This window comes from Varroa jacobsoni, unplaced genomic scaffold (assembly GCF_002532875.2).
Source record: "Varroa jacobsoni isolate VJ856 unplaced genomic scaffold, vjacob_1.0 contig00081, whole genome shotgun sequence".
In the NCBI taxonomy this organism is placed as follows: Eukaryota; Metazoa; Arthropoda; class Arachnida; order Mesostigmata; family Varroidae; genus Varroa; species Varroa jacobsoni.
In genome coordinates, this window is record NW_019214407.1 from 34,484 (window position 1) to 58,252 (window position 23,769).

Sequence of the window (23,769 nt, forward strand, 5' to 3'; positions counted from 1 at the left end):
TTTATACGTTAGTTGATAATGTGAAGGAGGAAGTGAAAAAAACAAGGGTAAAGCGAAAGGAGCTTGGCATATAATAGGGTATACATTCGGCCCCCTCCCCCCCCGAAAGAAATGTTATTAATGGACGAAGATTGTTTTTAGAGTTCTTTACTCAGGAATTAGATACTGACGTAGCTGATCATGGCTGTACTAGCAGGCCGCCCTTGCCTAAATAACGTGTGTTTTATATATAAAAGGGTACAAGAAAAGTTCGCTTAGTATTAGCGTTTTTCTGACCTGGCTCATCCCGTACTCGTTCAGTCGTCCTTCATTCGTCAGCAGAAGAATTGTAGTAGTTGTCCTTTCACGGGATATATTGGATACTGAGGAAGCGGCACCCTCCATCCGGAGGGAAGGAAGGTAAGAGAACGAGCGAGGGAATTGGATACAGTTGCAATGGCGTGTCGGTAACATACTAACTGCCTGCTGCTGCTCAGTGAGCCTGACTGGGGAGTCAGCGACAAGTGGGGAGGCAATTAGAAAAGCGTATTACGTTTTTGCTTCTTATTCCGCGCCGCGTTCGCCACAGGCGTTTTGGGTCAGGGTCTTTTGCTCTCTTTATGCTTACGTGTCTTTCTCCTGTTCTTACCTTTTCTGACTTGTTCCTGTTCGGCGTAATTCCTATCCCGCTCCGAAGTACTTCCAAGAGTTCTTTCTAGAAGTACAGGCTGCGCAAGAGATATGAAAATATGAATGTCAGGCCCTAACCGATGTACGGTTCCCTAAATGCTTCTTACCGGTCGATTGTTATTTTGTCATGTGACCGTCTAGCCGTCATCGTGGTAGTTTTTACGATCGACGACCGGTTACAGCTTCGTTGTTTGATTTCGTCGCTTTCTATCGCTGCTCACTCAGTACTCGCATAAATATGGTTCCGGTGAACCGAAGAACGTCATAAAAAGGCCATTACATCCACGCTATGTTTGTTTTCTAAATTCGCACAAGCGTTGCCTAACATGATAAAAAGATATAGCTAAATGATACTGAACCAGCATCCCCAAGACCCGTTACCTTCGAATGAAGTGAATCAGCAAAAAAAAACTGTTTTAAAAACAATTAAAACATCACACCGATACATCGTATGCTGTAATATATAGCATATAAGGTAACCAAAGAAAGCGTCAAAAAAATTGTGCAGTCGATCACAATGGCGGAAGAAAAGTCTTATGCACACATACTGATGTATATTTGGTGCATTATTCAGTCTGAGAATGAATAGGGCTTATGCTATTTTTGGAACGCTTTACGGAAACGAAAACTTCTGTTTGAAAAATACAAAGGCGAGAAGCACAGCGGCGAAACTGGGTATTTAAATTGTATTGATGTGCTTGGTTTGATTTTTGTACTTATTCGAAATTTAATTCAGAAATCTTATTTGGGTTTCAGGTACAAGGCATTCAGATATTCTAGCGCGCACCGGTAATGAAACTTATAGATCTTCTCGAAGTCCCTTGGCAACTGTGGGAAGAGTCAGGCTAGAACGAAGCTTTTACTATAATATCTGTCGCCCATCTCACTCCATCACAGCCATTCTAACCTAGCATAAGTTTGAAATATCTGCCAAGCACAACAATAGCTGACCGATCAACTCCTGATAGTCATCCCGTAAGCATAATCCCTCAGCCACAGTAAACTGTCAAAGATTTGCTTGCAAATTCAGCCGCCTGGTCTGCATCACGGTGGCTATAACTTATATATTGGGCACTTGGTTAAGCATGTCCGAGTGTAGCACGTAACATAGTGTGTCATGTACGGTCTGCCATGGAGGCCTGCTACGTATGTGTTCGGTACATATGCAGTCTATCTCATTGGGGTGTTGTTTCACGAAAAAAAGAGCATCCTTTATCAATTCTCGTTTTTTTTTCCTCAGTTTATCATAAACAGTTTCATTTTCGCTTAGTTATTGTTGGAAGGGAACTTTATATATATATATATATATATATATATATATATAATTTTCACTGTTTAACCTGCTAACTGAAGTAAAATCGGGTACGAAATGATTGAATCTTTTTTACATACGTTAGCTGAGCTTTACATGGCTCGATGGGCATCGAAAGAGGATAGGTTCGGTATTGTTCCGGTTTAGAAGAATTCAGCAGAGCTCAGCGACAGGGGGAAAACGGTCGCTTGATTATGTTAGGGAGCTCATTGTGATGAATACATCAAATCAAAATAAATAGATGACACTAGGCGATCAGATCAACGTGGATTGTTACGACTAATCCAGCTCGTTGGTGACAGCTAGCACCTTCTTAAAACTTGCAAGCCGCCTCTAATAGGGCCTACATATATATATATATATATATATCTTTGTACGGCCTTCTGTAAACCTCACATTCGTAATGGGCCACAATATTGGAGGGCGCGGTGGGTCAGCAGAGCCCGTCTTGTCAGTCATCTCTCAGTCATCTCTTAGTTAGGGCCTAAGAGTATTAGTTAAGCCGATTACATACCACGGGAAAATCTCTAAAACAGACGAATATTTACGCACTCAGGTGGGCGATAATTTAAAGTCATTTTGCAGCAAGATGTAACTGAGGATGTTTTTTTTACTAATGCCTGTTAAAGCTGTATTATGATAATATCTATGAGAGACGTGCGTGACATAGTGTACACTTTCTAAGCAACAATCTACCTAAATGTAGATAAGTGTAGCGATATCGAACCTATTCCTGCGCAGGAACTACTCAAATGTCCGTAGGTACATCTCTTAAGAAAAACCTTTGTAATTAACAGCCATTTTAATTTTTTTTTATTGTTCTATTGGACACGATAGTGCTTCTATGCATATTAGGCACCCCTTTAGACCCTATCTTTTCTGTTGCCGTTCGAGCAAACCACTTCTACACATCAGCAACTCAGTTTGCAGGTATAGATACGACGCATAAACCTATTTTCTTAATGCTCTCGAATCGCTGTCACAAACCGACCACGCCATCAATCTCATCATCACACAGGAAAGTGCTTGCAAGGAGAAGTTGTTGCTGATTCTCCTTTTTCGTGTGCGGAGGAAAAGAACAATGGGAATGGAACAATAAATAGCTTATGTCTACCTGACACTCGCAATTTCCTGCTTCAGAGATCCGCGCTTGTGTATATGCGAGTCCATGTATATAGGTCACAAAGAAGACAGGAAGGGATCAGCTAACATAAAACACGCCCACTAACTGAACGTAGCGAGTCTAGCAAAAACGTAGCTACGGTAGCTGCAAGAATAGATGGAGATGCACCATCTAAAAGCGAGATAAGACCCTCTAAGAAGATAGCGCGAGTGCTAACAGACATCAGGTCGGCCTACGCTAACCATGACGAGGCATGGGATTTCTTTGGAAATCCGACAAGAACCAAAACGTTCATCAGACGAGCTATCCGACTGTTATCTGACGTAACAGACGAATTCCCAGACGATGTGAGGAGGATTGAACTATGGTGAACCATATCTGAAGACTGCGCGTTGTTCGTATCCAGCCATCCGCCACGCTTGCTAAAGAAAAGGGTATCACCAACAGATCTTTTCCTTTCTATATATGTCTATCTGCCAAGGGATGAAGTGGATGAAGGGGAAATATTGAGTTAACTCGCTGAAGTAGTATACTGTATGCTGAATTGGTATAACCAGCATCGGGCTATGATGAGGATGTTTCTATAATTATATGATAGTGATGAAGATCGTAGCAACGGTAGCCGAAGCTGTTGCATCTTGTATAATATTGTAACAAGTTCAACAGTAATATGGGTGTCCTGTCGAAAATTTGAAATGGGCAATTGGCTACACGCATAGCTGTGACTCACCTAATTGACTAAGTTGAAAATATAAATTCCCTCTTCGATGCAGCTCAGCTGTCTCACAGCAAAATCGATAGGATCGAGTTAGGTAAAGGACCACAGTGATTTATTTGTTTTATTATTGTAGGCATATCGTTGCGTCCGCCGTCAATTGCTTGAACGTCCGTTTTTTCCTAAAACAGTAACAGATGACACAAGTAAATGTGGGAAAGAGAAATAATTTTTTTAATGACGTTTTTAGCGATAGCAGCCGGCGGCCGACAATATTGGGTTACCAATCGGTCCTGAGTTGTTGACGTAACGTAATCTGTCTGAACCAATTCGGTGATTAAGTAATTGCTTCTATATTGATTTGCGGAATGCACGGCAGCCGCAGAAGATCGAAATCAAACGACGGAGCGCTGTGGGGTAACGACGCGTTAGGGTACCTAAATATGTCATATTGGAATGCAAATGCACATGTGCTACATGTCATCAAAAAAGGCAGGTCGCTTAAGAGGGTCGTTAGCTTCTCACAAATTATCTACGCTACACATTTTATAATCTTTTATCTAGCACTATAGTGGGTCAGATAAATTTACGTGAATCTTTATCAAACTGAACTAAACAGACTATTAGCTTATCTGATCATGGCTTTTCTGTCGAATATTGCACATGACAAAAAAACATTGTAGCCAAAGCGACAAATACCTTGTACAGTTTCGGAGCACATGTAAATAGACAGGAACGTTACCTGTATTATTGTCTATCAAGTTAGCTATATCAGTGTTATTATTACATGTTACATTACTGTGCGTATTATTAATATTGCTATCATTACTGCAGTTATCATGCGATAAGCTTTTGACGTACCGGGTACGGCTTGACGCATCATCATTCTACTCGACGAAGCGTTTCTCCGTTTTCTCTGATACTCTCTTTGCACGTAATTGCCTCTAGTATGGGATGAACGTGATTACTAAACAAATCAACTTGAATAAATTGGGCATGCTATGTTTTCTCTTGGGTGTTTATTCGTTACTATTTGTCGGGTTGCTGTTCAAGAAAAACCCGAGGGGTTAGTTCTGTTTATGAACTAAACTCCCTGTTTTACCTCGCCAGAAAGCTCTCCAATATACCGTTTTGTTTTGTCGTTGAGGAAGGCTGAATTGACCTCTAAGCTTCTATTTGTCATATCTAATTTATATCCACTTAAAATTGATTAGTTTTCCTTTGTGCTCCATCATTCAACCCAACCCAAGCTCTTATTATTCGACGAAGGAACCAATTGGGAAGCTACCGGACGGGTTACAAGCGGGCGATCATTTTTATCGTTACGTAACCTCTAGCTGTTACGTTTGTTTAAAAGAGAGCTTTTCTGAATCTGTCTGTTCCGTAATGATTGTGTTCATAATCTAAATTCTTCAGCTGCTGCATTGGCAACTGAGCGATAATTAGCACAACCGTGACCACTGGCATGTTGAGAAGACAAGAGTTCCCAGCACATGGAAGTTGCTCTTCTAAAAGGAGAATAGACCCGGAGCTCGCTGAAGATGCAAGCACGCCGTCCACCGCTGATTCAAGAGAGCAAGTAGGTAAAAAAGCTTGATTTGCTTCCTGTCACCAAGCAATAAAGTTACAACTGCCACTTGTCAGCGAACCGCGTCACCATTTCTGGCAGCTTATTAACACAGCGATACGGCACGAGCATCGGCACTGACGTCTCCTGAGAGACATCGTAGGTAGAGTGCGTATGGAGCGTGGAAAAGTGAAGTTGTTGAAGAAAAGGAAAACAAAGGAAGAAAGAGAGAGCCCTCATCATTGGCTGTGAAAGGGTCCGAGATTGAAGTTACGGAAAGATTCGGAAGAGAGAGAGCCCGACCGTCTTTCTGTAATATGTGCCTTAACTGACTGTAGCCTGTCGAACTCGATAGTTTGACGGAAAAAAGCAGGGTAGTAACTGGCTCGACTCCGATGCCCGCAAAAGTGGCTTTGATTCGACGTAACTATATCAGTATCAAATACAAATTGATTGCTTGGGTTCTACTAGAAGGGGGTTATGAGAAACTGAAGAGAAACAGAACGAATGGTGTACAAGTTGGAAACAATTATTTACTTTCGAATCAGTGATCGATGCTTTGATTTCTCTATTTTTCAGCGTCTTTTTCTGAGGCCGAACAAGTTCTTAATAATTAATATATCTTCCTTATCCTATTATACCCGTTGGATCGTATTTGGTAAAGTGAGAAGCAGACTAAAAATCAACGAAGGAACCTCGTAAATGTAGATGCAACGCATTGAAAAAATACTGTTAATTTTAGGCTGCCCATAAACACTGAACGTCAGTTTATGTTTGGACTTGTTTCATCTGTGCGTCAAATGGCCTTTTTACATACGCTATTCACATGAACCTAATGATACCTTGGCAACATCCTTAGCCAATCATGCAGGTGAATAAAAAGGTCACAACAACGATTCAAGCAAACACTTTCTAAAATGGGCATAGCCCGATAGATTTGTTTTCGTCCATAATGAAATGTTCAGGACATGTCCTCTGCCTTCATTGTTACCACTAGTACAACTACTAGGCCAAAGTGCTATCGTACTTTACTCATGAGCACACGTCAACGACAACTTCTTTCTTTAGTCACTTACCGATTGCCAAACATGGCGTCGCGCTTGTACTGCCAGACGGTTCCTACAGGAGTAATAGCGGTAAGTGTCAGCAGATGGTTGTCCGCCTGTGGAGTAACGGCGGATGAGCGAGGTTGTGCGTGACAACGCGGGTGCGACAAGTAAACCGAGACTGTGCACCTAACCTTGTTCGCTCTGTTCTGGGACTCTGTTGTCGTGTCGATGGCCTTCTCTGCATCGTTCCCAGCTCGTTGGTCTGTTGCCCTGACGAGTAACTTGTTTGATGGCAGAACAGGTCGTTGGATGGTTGCTTGGGCTGGACGTTAGGCTACGGAGCCACAACGAGTAACCTGATGACGGCTTCACCGCTTTTACCGCCTTTGGTGTCGTCTCGCCCACGGATATGAGGCAGCCGACAAAAGAAAGTAGAAGAAGAGATGAAGAAAAGACTACGCTCTTCCCCAGCTAGCGATAAGCAACGAAGGAGACGAATGGCAGCCGAGAAACGGGTTGCCAACCGACGAATAGAGGCGCTAGCCTAGGTCCTGCTGCAAGCTGCGCAGCAGCGGAAAGCATACAGGAACACTGTGGCTTTTCCAATTTCTCTCTACTTCGGTGAGTCCTCCCAATCTGCTTAGTGGTAACAAACGGAGCATTCGGTCAGAGCGGCAACAGAGGCGATGGCGGCGTTAGTCGAACTTCGCCAGCTAACGTTTCTAGACGCAGTCGCTGCTGTGGTGATGGCACGACCAGGCTGAGCCAGCAATGACAACGATGCAGGGGTAACATTGGCAACAGCACAAATAACAACTGCTTCGTAGTGATGAAGGTGACAATGCCTTACCCCCCTCCACTGTCATTGAGGCTGCTGTCGTCAGAGGCGGTGGCCACGAAGGCATTTGGCCCGTGAATCTTCTTACCCGGATGTTCCCAGGTGCTGACAGTGCTGTCGTTGTTATTGCTGCTGCTGCCGTTGGGGCGGCAAGGTGTGTTCTTATGAACGCCACGCAGGTGTTCACCAGTCGAAACGAGGCGCTACGGTCAAGCGGCTAAAAGGAGCTGCAGCTAGTTCTGCAATGAAGCTAAGTTAGCACGACACTGAGTACCTTATAGGCAGAGTGTCGATTTAAATGTTTCGACCCGAAAAGTTCCTTCAAGATGACACTTCGTCGACAGACGAACACTCAGCCAAAGATTCGGTTGTTTCGCAGACATCGATCGTAATCTCGGGAACAGGACACACGCTGACGCCAACAATGTCGTCTCTTGCGGAGTTTAGAGATTCTGCCCGAAGCAGCCAATCTCGGTAACTGCGAAGTGGCTGAATATCGCCTTCAAAAAAAAAGAAGCGCTGGTGTTCGGTAACGAAGCCATGCGCGAGCACTACAGGGCTGTCAGTCGCTGCCGCTGTTGTGTACGAGCGTAGCGAAAGGTGCAGGAAGCTCAGGGCGTAGACACGCTTGAAGTGTTCTTTCAGTGTTTTATCTACCTACAAATAGTAGCGCTGCCTATTTAAACTTCGTAGATCTTGACGGCGCGCTACGAAGGTCAGGCTTGACGCTCACAATCAGCCTGGTTGGCTAAATATTCGATCACAAGCCCATCTGTATCCCGTCATCTATACAAATTGCAACGATGGCGTCACACTATCCATGCAACCACACAACTTCTTTATTAGATCTTCATCAGCACACGACTAGACAACAAATAGCCAGTGCTGATGGTCCTACGAAACGCCATTACATTAGAAGCTTTACACAGCGCTTCGCAGTTCGAAGCAACAGTAGATAGTATGTTTAAGGAAGTTACGAAAAAGTAAGATGTCTATGCGTATATTTGTGATAGGGAATAACTAGAAGGTAATCACGACCTTCTGGTGGAATTAATTAGGGAACGTAGATGCTTCGTTCCTCCCAGATTTCTCACGAAAAGCGTACGTAGCTTATATCGTAACTGCGTAAAATTCTCAAACGTGCTAGAAATTTAAATATCAGAGAATAGTGGAGTTGTCTACGTATTCATGCTATAACGTATGCTGCCAATACGTAGAAATTTCATGCTCTGGTCCAAGCTGGAGGATCTTTGGCGTGAGTTTACGTGGGATGGGCGTAAAGTTGAGTGCAACAGAAAAAGAATTACTCTGTTGTAAATAGTTCGAAATTAACTTAACCAATAAATAGTTGTGCTTCAGTTTCACATATGGCTCAGCAAAGAAACGTCGTGTGCCCAGATAGAGGCACAGATAGACAATTTATCTGCTATTTTTCAACACCTTTAGCTTATATAGACGTACCTAATTTTTTGAGTGCCGTTTTATTCACTAAATAATGAGGCCCGCAGAGTGAACAATCCTCGAATCGTATTTTGATGGTTGAATTTTGTCTTTGTAGTCCTGTTCCTGCTCCTTGGAGGGAGCTACTATTCGAGAGAGTGGTACATAAACGCACAATTTTCTTTTATACTTTGCACAAATTCAGCTCTAATGACGCTTCATATGAAATAAAGTTGTGAAAAATTAAATTGACTTACTTTAAGTACAAAGTTGACTGGAATACAGCTGACCCTGTGCGCCGTGAAGCTTTGAATGGAAAATAAAATGGGAAAGAAGAATGCGTACACAGTAATAGTTTGCTTATTTTTTTATAATTACGAAGCGTCCAAAAAATTCATCTATTATTGATTTTGTTAAAATTGATGTTTTGACCTGTATCTACGACACCGCCATACGCTGTTTCGGACCCCACGAGCTCGGTGTATTGCTAGTTTCGAATCTACACCCACCACGCTTATATGTATTCGTAAAGATTGTCCGAATATTCTTTGTTATTAAATAAATACCTACAATTTTACATACGATACGTAAACCAATCGGCATTACTTCCGCCTGCTGTTTTTCTGTACGAAAGAAACCGTGCGCTATTACTGATTCTACTGCCATTAATGGTCACCTGTATATCGTCCTACCGGAATAGCCTTCACTCGACGTTTTGCGGGACCATCCTTTTAACTGACTAGATACCTAATCTTTTTCCGTATAAAGCATACCTAACATGCCTCTTTTTACCCGACCCGTTCGCGAAAATTGGGATGGTCTGCTCATGGGTAGTCCATGTCATCTAGTACGAGAGCGAAAGGTGAGTTAATAGACGAACGGGACAATTTATACCTCTCATCAAGGTAGCAGCCATTCACTGATCCATTGTTGCTTGTGGAATCCCTTGCCAATCAAAAGCCTTGCTCCGACTGCTTGCTCTGTAATGAGGCTAAAATGGTCCCATCAGCTGAGGCCTGCCTAGCAAACAGGAAATCTAGGACGAAAGCGGCCAACAGGCACAGTTGTGGCAATGACGTCCAACAGAATGCTCTGTTCTGGGGTTACAGTGGTGAACGATGCGGCAAAGGTCGGGTAGTTTGGCATCCTATCCTGTAACGGGTACATGATCTGCTTGCTGCTGCTAATAATGGTGGTTTGGCGGCCAAGGCCTAGTGATGGGAGCCCTTTAATTCACGCGTTACCCCTTACAACCCAAACACTTCGCTAAGCTCATCCCACCGACAGCCTAAATGGTTGTGGCAGGCCAGCGACCGTCGCCGTTATCATCATCATTCTAACCGTGAAGTAATTTAATGGAAAACTATGTCTACAGCAGTGATCAGCCACTACCTAGGCGGAAACCAGCGGAAAAGCCAGATGGACAGACCGATTAAAGGACAGCCAGAGACAGAAATTCAGAACAAAATGGTACAGGTCTAAAAAGACGCGTGTAGAGAGCAAGGGTGCTATGTATGTTAGCCAATCATCCGCAGCCTCTAACTTCTATTGGCCTTAGTACAACCCTGCCCCCCTCCCCCACCCCAATATATAAATAGAAAACTTGAAGAACCGCGTACCGCTTGGCGGTGCACACAGAAACACTCGGAATAACTTGAAGCATTCACAGAGAATGCCATCGCTACGTTTTGCTATAACGGGTAATAGTACTGCACTGTCGCTTAGAGATCAACCGGGAACATATAATAGGTAACATATGGAAGAGCTGGGGACGTTAGCCGATAAAATGAGTACGATTTGTAGTGGGTACACGCACGAATATGATGTGACTCGAGTATGAATATGCGCTGTAATGGAGAAATTATTCAAGCTCGTAAAATGAGTCATTATTTCCTCGAAATGTAATAGACGTCTTGAGAAATCGTTTCCTTTTGCGATTGATGTATTTCTATCATTGGGCATTTCAACATGACTTTGATAGAAATCCCTCGGAAATCGCCTAAATCATAGCCTTGTGGTGCGTATGTTCTCTCGAGCTTAAAATAAGCCGGCTGGGGCTACCCGCGTAGTCAACACGTAAACTGGAAAAGATGCGCGAGAAGAGCAACAGTGCGAAATGACCCAATGTCTTTCCTGACTTAATAACCCACTACTTTTATAAATTTATGTGGAAACTTTAGGAGGACTTTAGTTTAGGAGGAAAAACCAATTTCTGTTCGAGTTCCGGAAATGGAAAGCGTTTATTGAAACTGGAACAATAATTATTGCCAGATATAGTAATCGAAAACGCCTGTATTCTTTCTAATGTGGTATGATGGCACAAACTAACTGTCACACGAACGCGATCAGTTCGTGCGGGCTCGATGTAATTGTAAATATAAGGCATTTTCCCATATGTACCTATATGCTCCCATGTTAAATCAAGCATGAAATTTCTAACGCACTGTGAGCGCCTAACAACATTTCATCGCTTATGATTGCACCAATACAAGATGCTTGATTGAAAATGAGAGTTACTTTATAGCGGCAGGACACAATCTTAAAATCTGGCAGGAGCTACTTCTACATCAGACGTCACAGCCTCGGCGTGACGGTTTCAGAGAAAGCTCAACTAAACATGGAAGCTTCCTGCGATCTTTAGAAGTTGAATCGGGAGTAACAAAATCTACAGAAAAAAGATTGTAAACATAAAACCTTCAATCGATGATCGTTTCGGCAATAAAGTGCTTCACATTTTAGCAGACTATTCATTTTGCCGAACGAAAAGGGTGAAGTCGAACCGTTTGCTTGTGAATGACTTCGGTCTGAAGCTCATCGGCACCCGTAGGCGATCGGCGTGCTCGTTCGACGAGATTTATAACCTTTATATCTGCTTGGGGGAACGCTATCATAGTAATGATCGGATTTGAAGTAACCTGAAAAGTGCTGCAGAGGTTTCCCAGGTATCAGAAGGCAAATCCGAATTACAGCGGCTATCACCGCATCAACATTAGTGCCACTGATGTACGAATCATACCTAGCCTAATTATAAGCGGAAATGGATTTAGATAAAATATGTGTTAAAATGGACAAGAAATTAAAGAGTTAATTAAGAGGAACGCGCTTGATACTTTTTCAAACATATTTTTGTATTGAAATTTCCCTCTTCATTGAGGTAACCTTTGCAGATTGTTGTCGCAGATTGACAGCGGAGGTGCGTCCTGTGCTAGCCGTCTCAGCGCCCTGTCGGTCTATCGTAAAAACGACACGAAGTAACCTCCTCTATATTGATCAGTGGGGTTCAGGAAAATAAGCTTTTTTACATTCAAAGTTACACTTTTATTGTAGCACGTGCAGAACGCGTAACTATGACTACATATTTGTTTTTTTTTCTAAACTTGAAGTTCTTTCAAATTCTGAAATGCGAGAGAATCGAAATAGGCAATACTCGGAGATCTATAGATGATCTGTGAAAGATGTATAGCTGGATGTTCCAATGAAATAAACTAGGTGGATATAGGGTTTTACGTTCAACGCTACACACTGCCCTAGTTATAATCAAATCAAGCACAACTCCAGTAAATCATGTTTCATTAAACTTCCGTGTTCTCAAGTGCTCAGTCACGAAACGCCTTGACTTTTCAACACCCTTTAATCATACAACGTTAACTTTCTATGTATGCATCTCCATAAAGATTATGAAGATCCACAAAGAATCGCATGAGAATACTTTCATCATATGAGTATTTAGTTTATCGCCTGATCCTCGAGAGTTTAATATTTAGGCATGTTTCTAATCACTGACTCGCATTTATTTATTCTATCTATTTGTACCCTAGCTGTACTCTATTTTAGATAAATCGCAGTGCTCGTCCCACTTCGACTTTGGTTTCCGTTTAATATCGTTCTCACGGGGGGGGGGCCAAGGCAACGCCAAGTTTTGTGTCATGTCCCACTGCTGTTGCTTCTCGTTCTCCCCCATACCCCGGTCTAGTCCGAAATTGGAAGAAGTCGCTTACAGGGCCTCGAAAATAAAGACGGAAAAGCAGCTTTATTCTAGAGAAGCTGTTTGAAACCGATGGGCACACACGGCGTAGGTTTTGGTTAAACTCTGCACGAGGCTAACGACTGACAGCAATAATGGATCGCTTGGTTGGAGGAGACCACGGATTCTCCACCCCGTCCCGTCGAACAATGGAACGGAACACGATGTCATCGTACTCGCGAAAACAGCAGTTACCAGTGATAAAATGTTCCATGGTGTTTTTACTCTTTCCCTTATACCCCCCCCCCTTCTCCAGTCTCTTCATTTCTTTTTTTTTTTCATTTGCTATGCTGGCGGCTGATCTCAGTTCTCTTCCCTCCAATCTTTCCTCCAATGCAGTCGTCTTCGTGATGATGGCGCTACGATCGCGGTGGCGCTTTGCTGTTTGTTTCCAACGTTGTACGGTTGCCGCGTCACGTAAGCATTGCCAATTTAAACATAGAATACCGGCGTTACTGACTTCTTCGACAGAGACGATTGTTGGTGCTGTTTTTGCTAGAACCGTTTGTTGGCCTTTTCATAATGCCAGTGAAACAGCCGGCTGCAAAGACAGATTCTTCCTACAGTGACAGAGTTTGCACAGGAGGTTCTCGCCGAAAGCGGTTGAGTCATCGGGTTGAAACTTGTTCTCTCTTGCGGCAACCTGACAAATCTGTTGAATGCGGAGCACGGAGCTACTTCAAACAGCAGACTCGTCACTAAACGACAACTCGCTAAAAAGCCGTGATGCAGCCTTCAAGTGGAGGTAAATATGATACAAATCAAAGGGATGGTGATTGTTTAAATGAGTTCTTTAGTGTCGCTATACCTTAGGACTATAAGGGCAAAAGTGTTGTTCGGCGTGACTAAAAGGCAATATTTCCCTTTTCCCGTTAAATCGTTTTCTAATGTTTATATTTCTGAAGAGTCCATTTAAACTATAGGATAACAACTACAATAGCAAATATAGGCTGTAGAAATGCTTGTCTACAATGCACCTAAGCGGATGTACAAAATCACAAAAGTTGAATCCGATTAAACGTTACTACCTAATATCATCTGCATGACGTAGGATAATGACTACTATCCTCCTATTCCGTAGAATTGGGTTTCGTTTTAACGAATTTCGTACGAGTCTGATCAAGTTAGCGATTGTTCCTTTTAGCTGCCTATGTGACGGCGAGGCAATTCTTGATTAGTCTAATGTATGTCGTACAACTAGGATCACATCGTCTACGCTGATAGATCCCTATTGATTGGCCAGCAGAGTGAATATTCTATATTACTCTGCCGTTTATACTCTCATCGTTGAGCTTTATAGTCAGAACAGCCGACCCGGCTTCTATTTCTAATCTTTTGCGCCTTGTCATCCAAAAATATCATCTTAAAGCCTTCATTTTTTTCCTGCCACGCTCCTATTGCTTGTAGACCGTTCCTTCCTAAATAAGAGATTCACCAAAAAATGGCTCACTGCGACGCCTCTATTATCAACAAGACTCCTAGCTGCGCGCCAGTTCGAGGTTGCCGTATTCTCCCGCTCCCCTCTAGTGACATGTTTTAGCCTTACCGTTATCGCACGCGACCAGATGTAATGTAATCCGTTTCTTTAGTCCAATGTCCTAGCGCGCGAGCCCAGTGTGTGGAGGAAACGGTAGCAGTGGTTGAACTGAAGGTTTAATGGGTCGTGCGCCTTGACGCTTTGTTCTCTGATCTCAAGGGGAGACCATACGAAAAAAAGCAAGAAAAGGGAAAGCACGCTGAGTAAGAGATCGTTTCGTCGCGGTTCCATTTCCTCATCCAGTTCGCCGTATTCTCGTCGTCTTATTTGGTTTGCCTCTTTCCGCGCAAGCTTTTACTCGTCACCCCTGCCACGATCTTTCCTCTCCGTTGTCAGCTTCTACAGTGTCTGGTTATTTCCCTCGCCGCGTCGGCCAATGATTGTCTCTTTCCGCAGCCGGTGTTCCCGCCTGTTTCTTCATAATTCTGTGGAATCGTTTTTATTTGCCGCCATTACTGGCCTGCGCTTGTCGCTGCTGTCATCGCCGCGCAAAGTCTAGGCAGAATGCCCAGGGCGGCATTTCGTGTTCTCTGGGGGCGGGGGAGGGGAGTCTTCTGCTGGTGCCTTAAGCATAACGAGAAATCCTCGAAAAAACGGAAAAACGGGTTTTTGTTTTTGTAGGAAGAAGAAGAATGGGAAATATTTGGTTCAGAAGTCCGAACAAACGCGTTTCCCTTGCCACCGCAGAAGCCCCTCATCTGAACTATTCGATGGGTCTTTGCTAGGGGGCCTGTCAGGTCGACCCAGGCTTGTCTGGGTCAAGCTGGCAGGCTTCTTTTAATGGTGGTACTGCTGCTGCATTAGCATGAATGAGTTATTTGTCCGATCCCTGCCTCAGCCAAGAACCCATATTCCGTCATCACTGGCCCACGGTAACCGCGTCTCACTGCTGTCGTTCAAGGCCAAGCGCCACTGCCGCATCTGAAGTGCTGAGAAGACGTGATTACGGCAATACACACGTACACAAACAGGTTCTCAGGCCCTGTCACTGTCTTGTCCGAACAGACAAGACCACATACAACGACAACATTCTAGTAATCACTGAGCCATATGTGACGACGGACAATACATCGCGCTAGCAAGCTATACTGAAACGGACCTAGATCTCTTGTAGAATCTGCCAACTTTCTTCTGTTGGCCCTATGGCAAGCGATGCAAAACATCACGCCGCCATGATATTTCCACATAGACCAAAGTAGCCCGTTTCGCCAATAGTTCCTTTATCCTACCTCTCCATACTGCCGTATAAAAACACAGAATGTGTCCACCAGGGAAGCTCTCCGTTGCGTCGTTTTCGCGTCAACCCGCATGTCCTCCTTCCAAAAAGGTTTTGCTGCAAGCCCCGTTGCTACCGGAAGGGCAAGCAGGTTGGTGGGCAAAATAGAGCGCATCCCTAATTGAATAATTCAGACTAGTTCGATATAGCCGACTCGACAATAATCACTAGAAGCGATGGTACAAGTTGTACTAAGAATGGGCTAAGCAATGAGGCTGAAGGCGCTTGGGACAGGGCACCAAAGATTTGAAGCTGAAGCTGATGCGGAGATAACTGCTTGCATTTTAGGCCGTAAAGCAGAGTGTACGGATGATAAAGGACTAAATTTAGCTATGGCAACAGACAAGGCAAGTCGGGACATCTGTCGCGAAATTTGCTAGTACTTGTACATACCATCACATTCTCCTGCCCTCTATTCACCCCCCGTGATGGAAGAACAACATGTAAGTTACTAATCTATACTTATAGTGCCAGTGAATTTAAAGTTAAATGTACAATAATACTAATAACATCTAATACTATTATAACATAATATCTAATATAGATTATAACATGTTCAATATGTAAAGGAACCTCGCTATAATGCAGCTCATGTACAAATTGAGGAAATTGGACTTCCACATGTAATAAATAAATGTAAACGTCTGCTTCTGTAATGAATCCAACAAACATCACAATATAGAATACACTGTCTCTTCCTAGGGAGCGTTTGGAGGCAAGACGCCGTTATTTGCTGCTAGCTTGAAACAACGAGTACCGATCGGTTAGGATTCCTGTCTTAGCGGTCTCTTCTCATAAGCTTATTTTACTCCGCTAACATACCTCTATGAATGCCCACATGGGTTCCGGTTTATTTGTTGTTCTACATGTTTTTCGCCCTTGACTCTAATTCGTTAACCCCAACGTCATGTTAGTAACTTGACGCGTTCGGCTACGATCGTGCTCGGTGCAGCTCAGTGCATCAGCCGTCCGCACCATTACAAAGCATGTTTCTTTGAATGCGGCACGCAGAAGTCGTAGTAGACGTACTTCTGTGCTCAGTAACTGTTGCAGAAATAGACTGATTAGGTGAACAGGCCGTAGGTCGAACAATGAATTGACACTTTTAGATATAGGCTTAGATATATAAGACATTCATGTTTATATATGTATATATAGGGCAAAAACCGCTGCTTGCTTCTTGGCGATACGAGGATCGCCTTCAAAGCTTCAGCAGCGTACGTATCCATCTTTAATGACGTGTTCTACGTACCTTTACAAGTTTTCGAATCGTCAATCAGCTCGATGGATTTTAACATGGGAAATTTGGCCATTTTTAGAAAAACTTCTGATAATTCAAAACTCATGGAAGTCCAGAATATGGTACTACTAAAAGCAGTGGTCACTAACTTAATTTCAGATATACTGTATCATTAAATAATTTATTTTCACTAAATTAATATGTTAAAATATACCTACACCATGTGTGCATTAGTAATAATAAGAGAAAAAAAGGATAATGACGTGTAATATAACCTACAGGTGCACGGGCCGTTGAAAGTTAGTTTTCCCGAAAATGAACCTGCAGCGCGGATAGGAAATCCTCTTATCTCGAATACAGTATTATGTTATATAACATGCAGTGTAAGCCATATAATGTTATTTTCGTGTATTATGCTATCTTTTACTCTTTATAGGTTGTTTCTGTGGGCGCACTTTATGGAGGTATGTGTCAAAAACTGTCAGCCCTCGTGCAACTTTTCTTCTGGATTATGGGCATCTTGTTTGGACGCCTGTAAATGGAGGTGTCTGAAAGCGCGTATGCTTGCACGTCAGCGTCTGTGTAAGTCTGTCCGTACGGGATCATACGGCCCTATGCAAGAATACGTCAACGTTTTTCGACCTTCTTCTACACCTGCTCCCTTCGCACTTACTGTCGTAGAGAGATCGGCTGTTACAGAGCGGCTCCAGGCCCCGCATTCATTTCTTCCTCATCGCTGTTTTCATCCCCCGATCTCTTTCTTTCAAACTGCTTTTGTTTAAACCACGCATTGAGTATCATTAATTCGAGAACAGCTGTTGCCCGGCTTGGCAGCGCATTGCTTACCTGCCTCCTGATTCTCCTGTGATCTTGGTATCGGCTCTGTTCTTACGCTTTCCGGTGATGCTGTTCAGCCTCTCTAGTTCAGTGCGGCCAAGCAGGTGGCGAACCGCAGAGCGGGCGTTGCCCTTATACGAGCATAGAACAAGCCTTTAGTTATTGGATATGGCCCGTTAGCGGAGGTTCTAGAAGAAGCAAGCGTAGTACAAACTACTCTCACTGGCAAGATAAAAGCTGCTAGATATGTGCTGTTGCTGCTTCCGGTGGGTCGAGTATTGCTGGGCCTGGCAATCCTTTATAGCCATACATACCGCGTCTCGATTGATCTCGGCCCACTCAGGGCGTGAGTTTTCTTGCTTTTTTAAATCCTATTTGTTTGAGCCCCGCTCAGCTTCATCTGTGGTGTCTCTCTTCTACAGAGAAATCAAAAATAGGTAACGCTTCAAGAAATCGTTACAAATGGTGTACTAGTCTTTGCTATTCGCACGTTGCGTAAATCTTGCTACCTATCTTGGCGATAGAGCGAAATCTGGGTGAGCGAAATATTATATATGACTATACATAAAACTGTATTCTGCCAGCCCAACCAGCCTTCGCCAGCTGGCCCAGCTGTAACCAGTGTTCTACTGAAAGTTATATATATTATATAAATGGAACGTCACTTTCTACCTTAAACAGACTTTATTAGCCTAATGTTAAGTAATACTTAACCAATACTAAGTATAAACATCCCCTGTCTTTAAATATGCAGTTGGGGCGTTGAAAAAATGGCGTTGAGAAACGGGACGTTCAATTATCCCGATCAAATTTATTGCACCCTTTGAATGGTAGACTGTAACCACAATGTAGTCTTATGGCCAGGTAAACTGTTCGTACAAGAATTTCAATGGGAACTATTAGAAAGTCGCTAGCACAGAATAACTGTCATAAGTCACTGTTATTGCTTCACGTCATAATCGTTCAGAGTACAAACGTACTCTTGAAAATCCCAATAAAACTAAATCGATCTGACCACGTAGTCGGCAAGGATCAATACTGATTCACCCGCATCTAAGGGAGGAAGTTCGGGGTAGACGTAGTACTTACATCACTTGTTTTAATCACACAACGGACACGATCTGTTTCTTTCGTATAATGATTTAAAATTAAATTCTGAAACTTTTCTTCAGCCCTTTATATTTATATCCTATTAGTCAATGTGGCGCGTCATATTATTATATTTAGCTAATGAGCCGGTCCTCATCGCTCATTAGAGATGCGATGAGAAATTTCAACTCTATGCACACCAGTATGGCGTCAAGAGGTAATAGGCAGACGAAAAATCAGTGAACATGTTTGCCTGAAAAAGCATTATACAAAGGATAGAAAAATAAAATTGGGTTCATATCGTCTAATATGGTGCTCACCAACCACCTAATGTATCACCATATTTGCGTAGGTCGTCGTGCCCTGCGTAGCTTCAATCATTATAAACACTTCAATTTTCTGACGAATCTACTCTGCAGCAAAAGCGCTTTTCATTTTGCCATTCACTGAGATTCTCGTTTCATTAAGCAGACGTCTTCCTTCAAGGTCCTTTCATCTCCCGTTCATCCTTCCTTCATTTTATTAAATATTGTTTCAGCTTAACCGTGGCTGATTCTACTGGCGGGTGCGTAAATGAGGACTTGTTTAAACCTAGCGTGAGAATTCGGTAAACCAGCTGCTGCAAATCACTCCCGAAAGAATCCTCTGAATCTTTTCGAGGCCAGAATCACATTACTACTTGAGTCCTTTTCTTTGTGATCATATAGTTCACTTCGCCATCTGCACCCTCCTTCTATCTCAAACCTGTCCCCCATCTCGTTGTTCCTCTTTCTCTTTCATCTGTCGGCATGCTTTTTGGACGTTCTCCCCTATGGTTACTACATACTGGCTTATGGAAATAGCAGCTAAGGAGCAAGACGTTTTTAGCTCGTGGTCGATGTCGTTGATGCTGTCTAGCTTTCAAGTTCTTTTTGCCCCATCATTTTCGTTGCCCCCTTTTTCCTTCGCTGCGAATGAGGCTACCGTATTATCGCGTTCACGCCTCCATTAGAAACGGTTGTACTCTATGCAGCTGTGGATAGGAAGGCTACCCGACGGCTCGACTGTTGGCGGCCGCAGTATGCTCATGTTGGGGTCAAAAGAAGATATATAACTGCTGCGAATAGGGATGCAAAAAGCCGAGAGATGTTAAGATGCAAAAGAAAACCGAAGAAGGAAATGTTCAAAACAAAGAATACACAGACAGCTACCCTCTTACTAACGGTAAAGTGGCTACTGGGTGGTAAGACAGACAGGTAAATGCATGATACAATAGTGCCACAATGCAATTTAGCCTGTTTGCAGGTTATCCACTGACACTGACCTTACTCTAGCGAGTGAAGTCAACCCCCGCAAGTCATAAACCAACTTGTTCGTGAGGGGACGAAAGCCGATGCCTTTCGGTTACTTATACTTTGTTGTACGGTAGATCTTTTCTTACGCGCTGGTAAAAAAGGGCCGGATCAAACTGAGATCTTTTTCGCTTCGCGCTGTCCCTTCAATGGATACAAGGCTGAGTTGAATACTCTATCAGGGTGGCTGCACCACTAGCTGTTCCCTCGCCGAACACATTTTCGTTTAATATATGTAATGGCTTGAAGACCGTAATAAATAGAGCACCTCTAGTACTAAATTAAAACATCTACGAAGCTTATCACTTAATAAAAATGAGCGGATAATATTTTTTTTTCATGGATAAACTTCGATGATCGAGATAAACATCGTTGAATGATTCTTTGCAACATTAGCTCGTGCACGGTTTGTCGTTAAGCCGATAGGCATTACCTCGGACTGCTCGCTTGTAGCATAAAACGAGGTATGCCCACATTTGGATTTGAACCTAGACTACCACGTGCTCGTACGCTGCTCGGGCTATCATGAGACGAAGGTGCTAGGTATAGAATAATAACAATACCGACTACCCTCTGGGAGTCTCGCTCTCAGCTAGGCTGTTGACATCAATGACAGAAATAGTATTCGCAGATATGTAATTGCAACCTTAAGGTGAGTGAGTTAAGAACCTTGTTGAAGGCTGATGGGCCGGGCCTGCAAATGGACACAGGTTTGGCCATATGTAACGTCATAGAAGGTCCATCTAAAATCCTGAATCGTGGTCGCACTGTGAACGAACAGCGATACAGGTACGGACCAACAATTGAATTTGATAGGATTGTCCTATCTGCTACACAGCTGGTGAATTTGGAACTCAAGTTACTAAGGGCGATTATAACACCTACAATTTCTTTTTAATCCAACGGTGCGTGTTACAACACACGTTGTAGCACGAAATATATTCAGTTCATCAATGAAATATACGTTCATCTGAGCTAACCGCTCGCCAATTTAAACCCAAGTCAAAAGCGGAAAGAGGAAAGCATACCTGGATAGGACTTCGTGTGCGTTCAACTATGAAAATATATTGTTTAATTACGGATTAGGCCAATAGGCGTGCTTTAAGGTTTACGCTAGCTATTTCATTATATGAAATATAGTATAAGAGTGGTATAAGTTGAATATGCAATTAACCCGTGTCTAGATATTCCACCCAATTAAATGGTAATTCCTTACTGTGTCTCTTAGACATGTTACATGCTTATTATTTAGCTCTGTAGCCAGATATTTTCGTTCCTTTCAGGTGCAACGCTAGCAGGCCCGCGGAGCAAATTCAGTCCTCAATCTTTCACTTGTTGTAAAATCTTCTTACTGGATACTATTTACCATCCAACTTAATTTATGTAATGTATGACACTATATAATCTCTTATGTCAACGAATTTCGAAAGTTACTCGGGACTATAAATATACACAAATAGTTTGCGCCTACAAGTTATTGTGTCTACGATTTTGGAGCTCAATAGGTCAAGTCGTATCATACATACGACGAGCGACAGGTGGCACTCCGTGGCCATTATGTAGGGTCTACACGCATCGATTCTTCCAAGCATCTTGTTGGAAACGAATACCGAGGAATAACAGGTTCCTCAAGCTTACAGAAAATAACATAGGAAAAAAACACCAACCTTTAGCCAGCAACGCTCCATTTTCTAACTGTTCCACTAACGCTTGGCGTCTTCCTTTATATCTCTGCTTTAGAAGATTATGCGACCACCGTACATTATACAGGATAGACATTTCGTGCCGACCATCTAACCTGGTTACTTCACGCTACCTGTAAGCCCTTTTTCACGAAATATTTCAATGCAATTTTTATCAACGATGAACGGAGGCAGATCATAAAACAGCACTGGAAGAAGCAGACGGAGTAGGACAAAGGTGGATTCAAGGTTTTCAAGCCAAAATGTAGAAGAGGTCTCAGACCACCGCATCTGTATGCGACGCCCCCGGAAAGTGGCAAATCGACAACGGCTATTCACGAGGAAAAAGTTAGGCACTTAATGGGTCAGCATTTACGACATTGCCTTGAGCGAAAACAGGCAAGATAATAAAGTACTCGGCAAGGTGACATGATTGAATTAAGTTCAATTCGAATTCATCACAAACACTAGGGATCGGCACAGTCGTGTCGATTCTATAACAGAAAATCTTCACGTACTATTAGGACAGCAGCCTGTAGCTAGTGTTTAAATGGCCATTTAGCATAGACGAGTGATTGACTTTTCCCGTTTTCATTCGCCCCTCTCTAAGGACATGTACCTGCGTTTGATATAGGACATTGTTCTACCGCGAACGAAAAGCAGACAATCGTTTTGTTTCTTTATTGTACAATTGGACAGACATTTGGACGTAGGTTTCTGGACAAAAAAAATTAAACAGATAAATAAGCTAACAAAGCCTAGTAGGTTAGGCGCACGATCATCACGTTTGACGCCTATAGGCTGCCCTTTTTAACGCGTCGTAGAAGATAAGCTGTTCGCGCTAGAACAATCAGTTGTGTATTATCGTTAAAGGCGCAGTCGTTAAAGCAAACGCCCATAAACTAGGCCAAGAAAAAGTAATGCATACTTTATCTCAACAAAGATGTCATAAATGTTGCGTTTATAACCTTGATGAAGCGTTACAAACTAAGCGAACTTTAAAGAAAGATAGTTCATTACATACGACGAGTGAAGCAGAAAATTGCTAACGATATTGAATTTTACGCGAACCTTTGGCAAGCATACATCAGGAACATATGAATAATGGTGGTCATCAAATTGACGACCTACGAGGTAAAACTTCTAGTGATCCTAGTAATAAAACCGTTTGAAGGACCACAGTGATATTTACTACAACTAATTGTATTTTAACATCTACTAATGCTACGGCATTATAACACGTTATTATAGATATATCAAGATGATATTCGGGCATGCCTGTTACTGATGCGTTGCATAGGTAAGTTCTTTCTTAGTCACAATACCCTTTCTACTCCCTGCTGCTTCAACAATTATGAAATGAAGGTTTTTCCGACTGTCAAGAAATGTCTACTTCACCTATATATACCCTACATATAAAAATCCACGTGGAGCTATCGAAACCCGCGGTGTACATATTCGTACATACCGAAGACGTGATTATTTACTATCGGCAAAACCATGCAAGTTATTATGCTGTTTTTTTATATATAAACAATATTATATGTAAAATATATCAATATTGACTATAAGGAAAATTATCTTACTTCAGGCATGCAGTAACATTCAGCCACACTACCCTTCATAGTACGAACATCGTATGCGATGTTCCTGTCGCATGACACATGCCCATAGCACAGCCAAAACGAAGGAAGGTTCACTTTTCCGCAAGCTTTTGTAAATGGGCCACTTATGAAAAGGCGGAATGTCAGTTAGCCGCTCTAGTCACACAACTACCCGGACCACCAACGGAGACCTTCTCAAATCTTAACTAACTACCTTGAAGCCACTGCATTTCACTGAATGGAGTGCACCACCCAAGGAACAAGCCGGTCACATGACGTAGCCGTGATTCTCAGTTTATTCCTGGGGTCTGTTGCTGGCTCTTGTTGACAGGAATTGCAGCTGTTGCTCACGTAGATCTCGTAATATACATGCACCGGACGGTGACAATAGAGTCTAATGAAGCGTGCCTGCTGGTGTCGCTATCCGTCCTAGCTT

The 23,769-nt window shown here is 42.8% G+C and overlaps 1 protein-coding gene and 1 long non-coding RNA gene across 4 annotated transcripts in view; one reads left to right on the forward strand and one right to left on the reverse strand.

Moving 5' to 3' along the window:
- LOC111270745 (uncharacterized) overlaps positions 1-23,769 on the reverse strand; it is a 46,306-nt gene that overhangs the window by 12,945 nt on the left and 9,592 nt on the right. The window lies entirely within an intron of this gene.
- Positions 13,011-22,157, forward strand: LOC111270744 (uncharacterized). Of its 3 annotated transcripts, none has more exons than XM_086972606.1 (4): positions 13,011-13,482; positions 17,227-17,372; positions 21,331-21,430; positions 21,788-22,157. In XM_086972606.1, the coding sequence occupies exons 1-3, from the start codon at positions 13,397-13,399 to the stop codon at positions 21,423-21,425; spliced, it is 327 nt and encodes a 108-aa protein (XP_086828732.1). In that variant the 5' UTR covers positions 13,011-13,396; the 3' UTR covers positions 21,426-21,430; positions 21,788-22,157. The 3 variants fall into 3 exon arrangements, with proteins under 3 accessions (XP_086828732.1, XP_086828733.1, XP_086828731.1); XM_086972607.1 differs by having other exon boundaries at positions 21,791-22,157; XM_086972605.1 differs by having other exon boundaries at positions 21,331-22,157.

What these genes read in the sequence shown, in the direction of transcription:
- LOC111270744 (XM_086972605.1), top strand. Translation starts at nt 13,397, where the DNA reads ATGCGGAGCACGGAGCTACTTCAAACAGCAGACTCGTCACTAAACGAC. An exon ending in GATGCAGCCTTCAAGTGGAG is followed by an intron (nt 13,483 to 17,226) that starts GTAAATATGATA and finishes TACTCTTTATAG; the next exon opens with GTTGTTTCTGTGGGCGCACT. An exon ending in GCTTGCACGTCAGCGTCTGT is followed by an intron (nt 17,373 to 21,330) that starts GTAAGTCTGTCC and finishes CGTTCCTTTCAG; the next exon opens with GTGCAACGCTAGCAGGCCCG.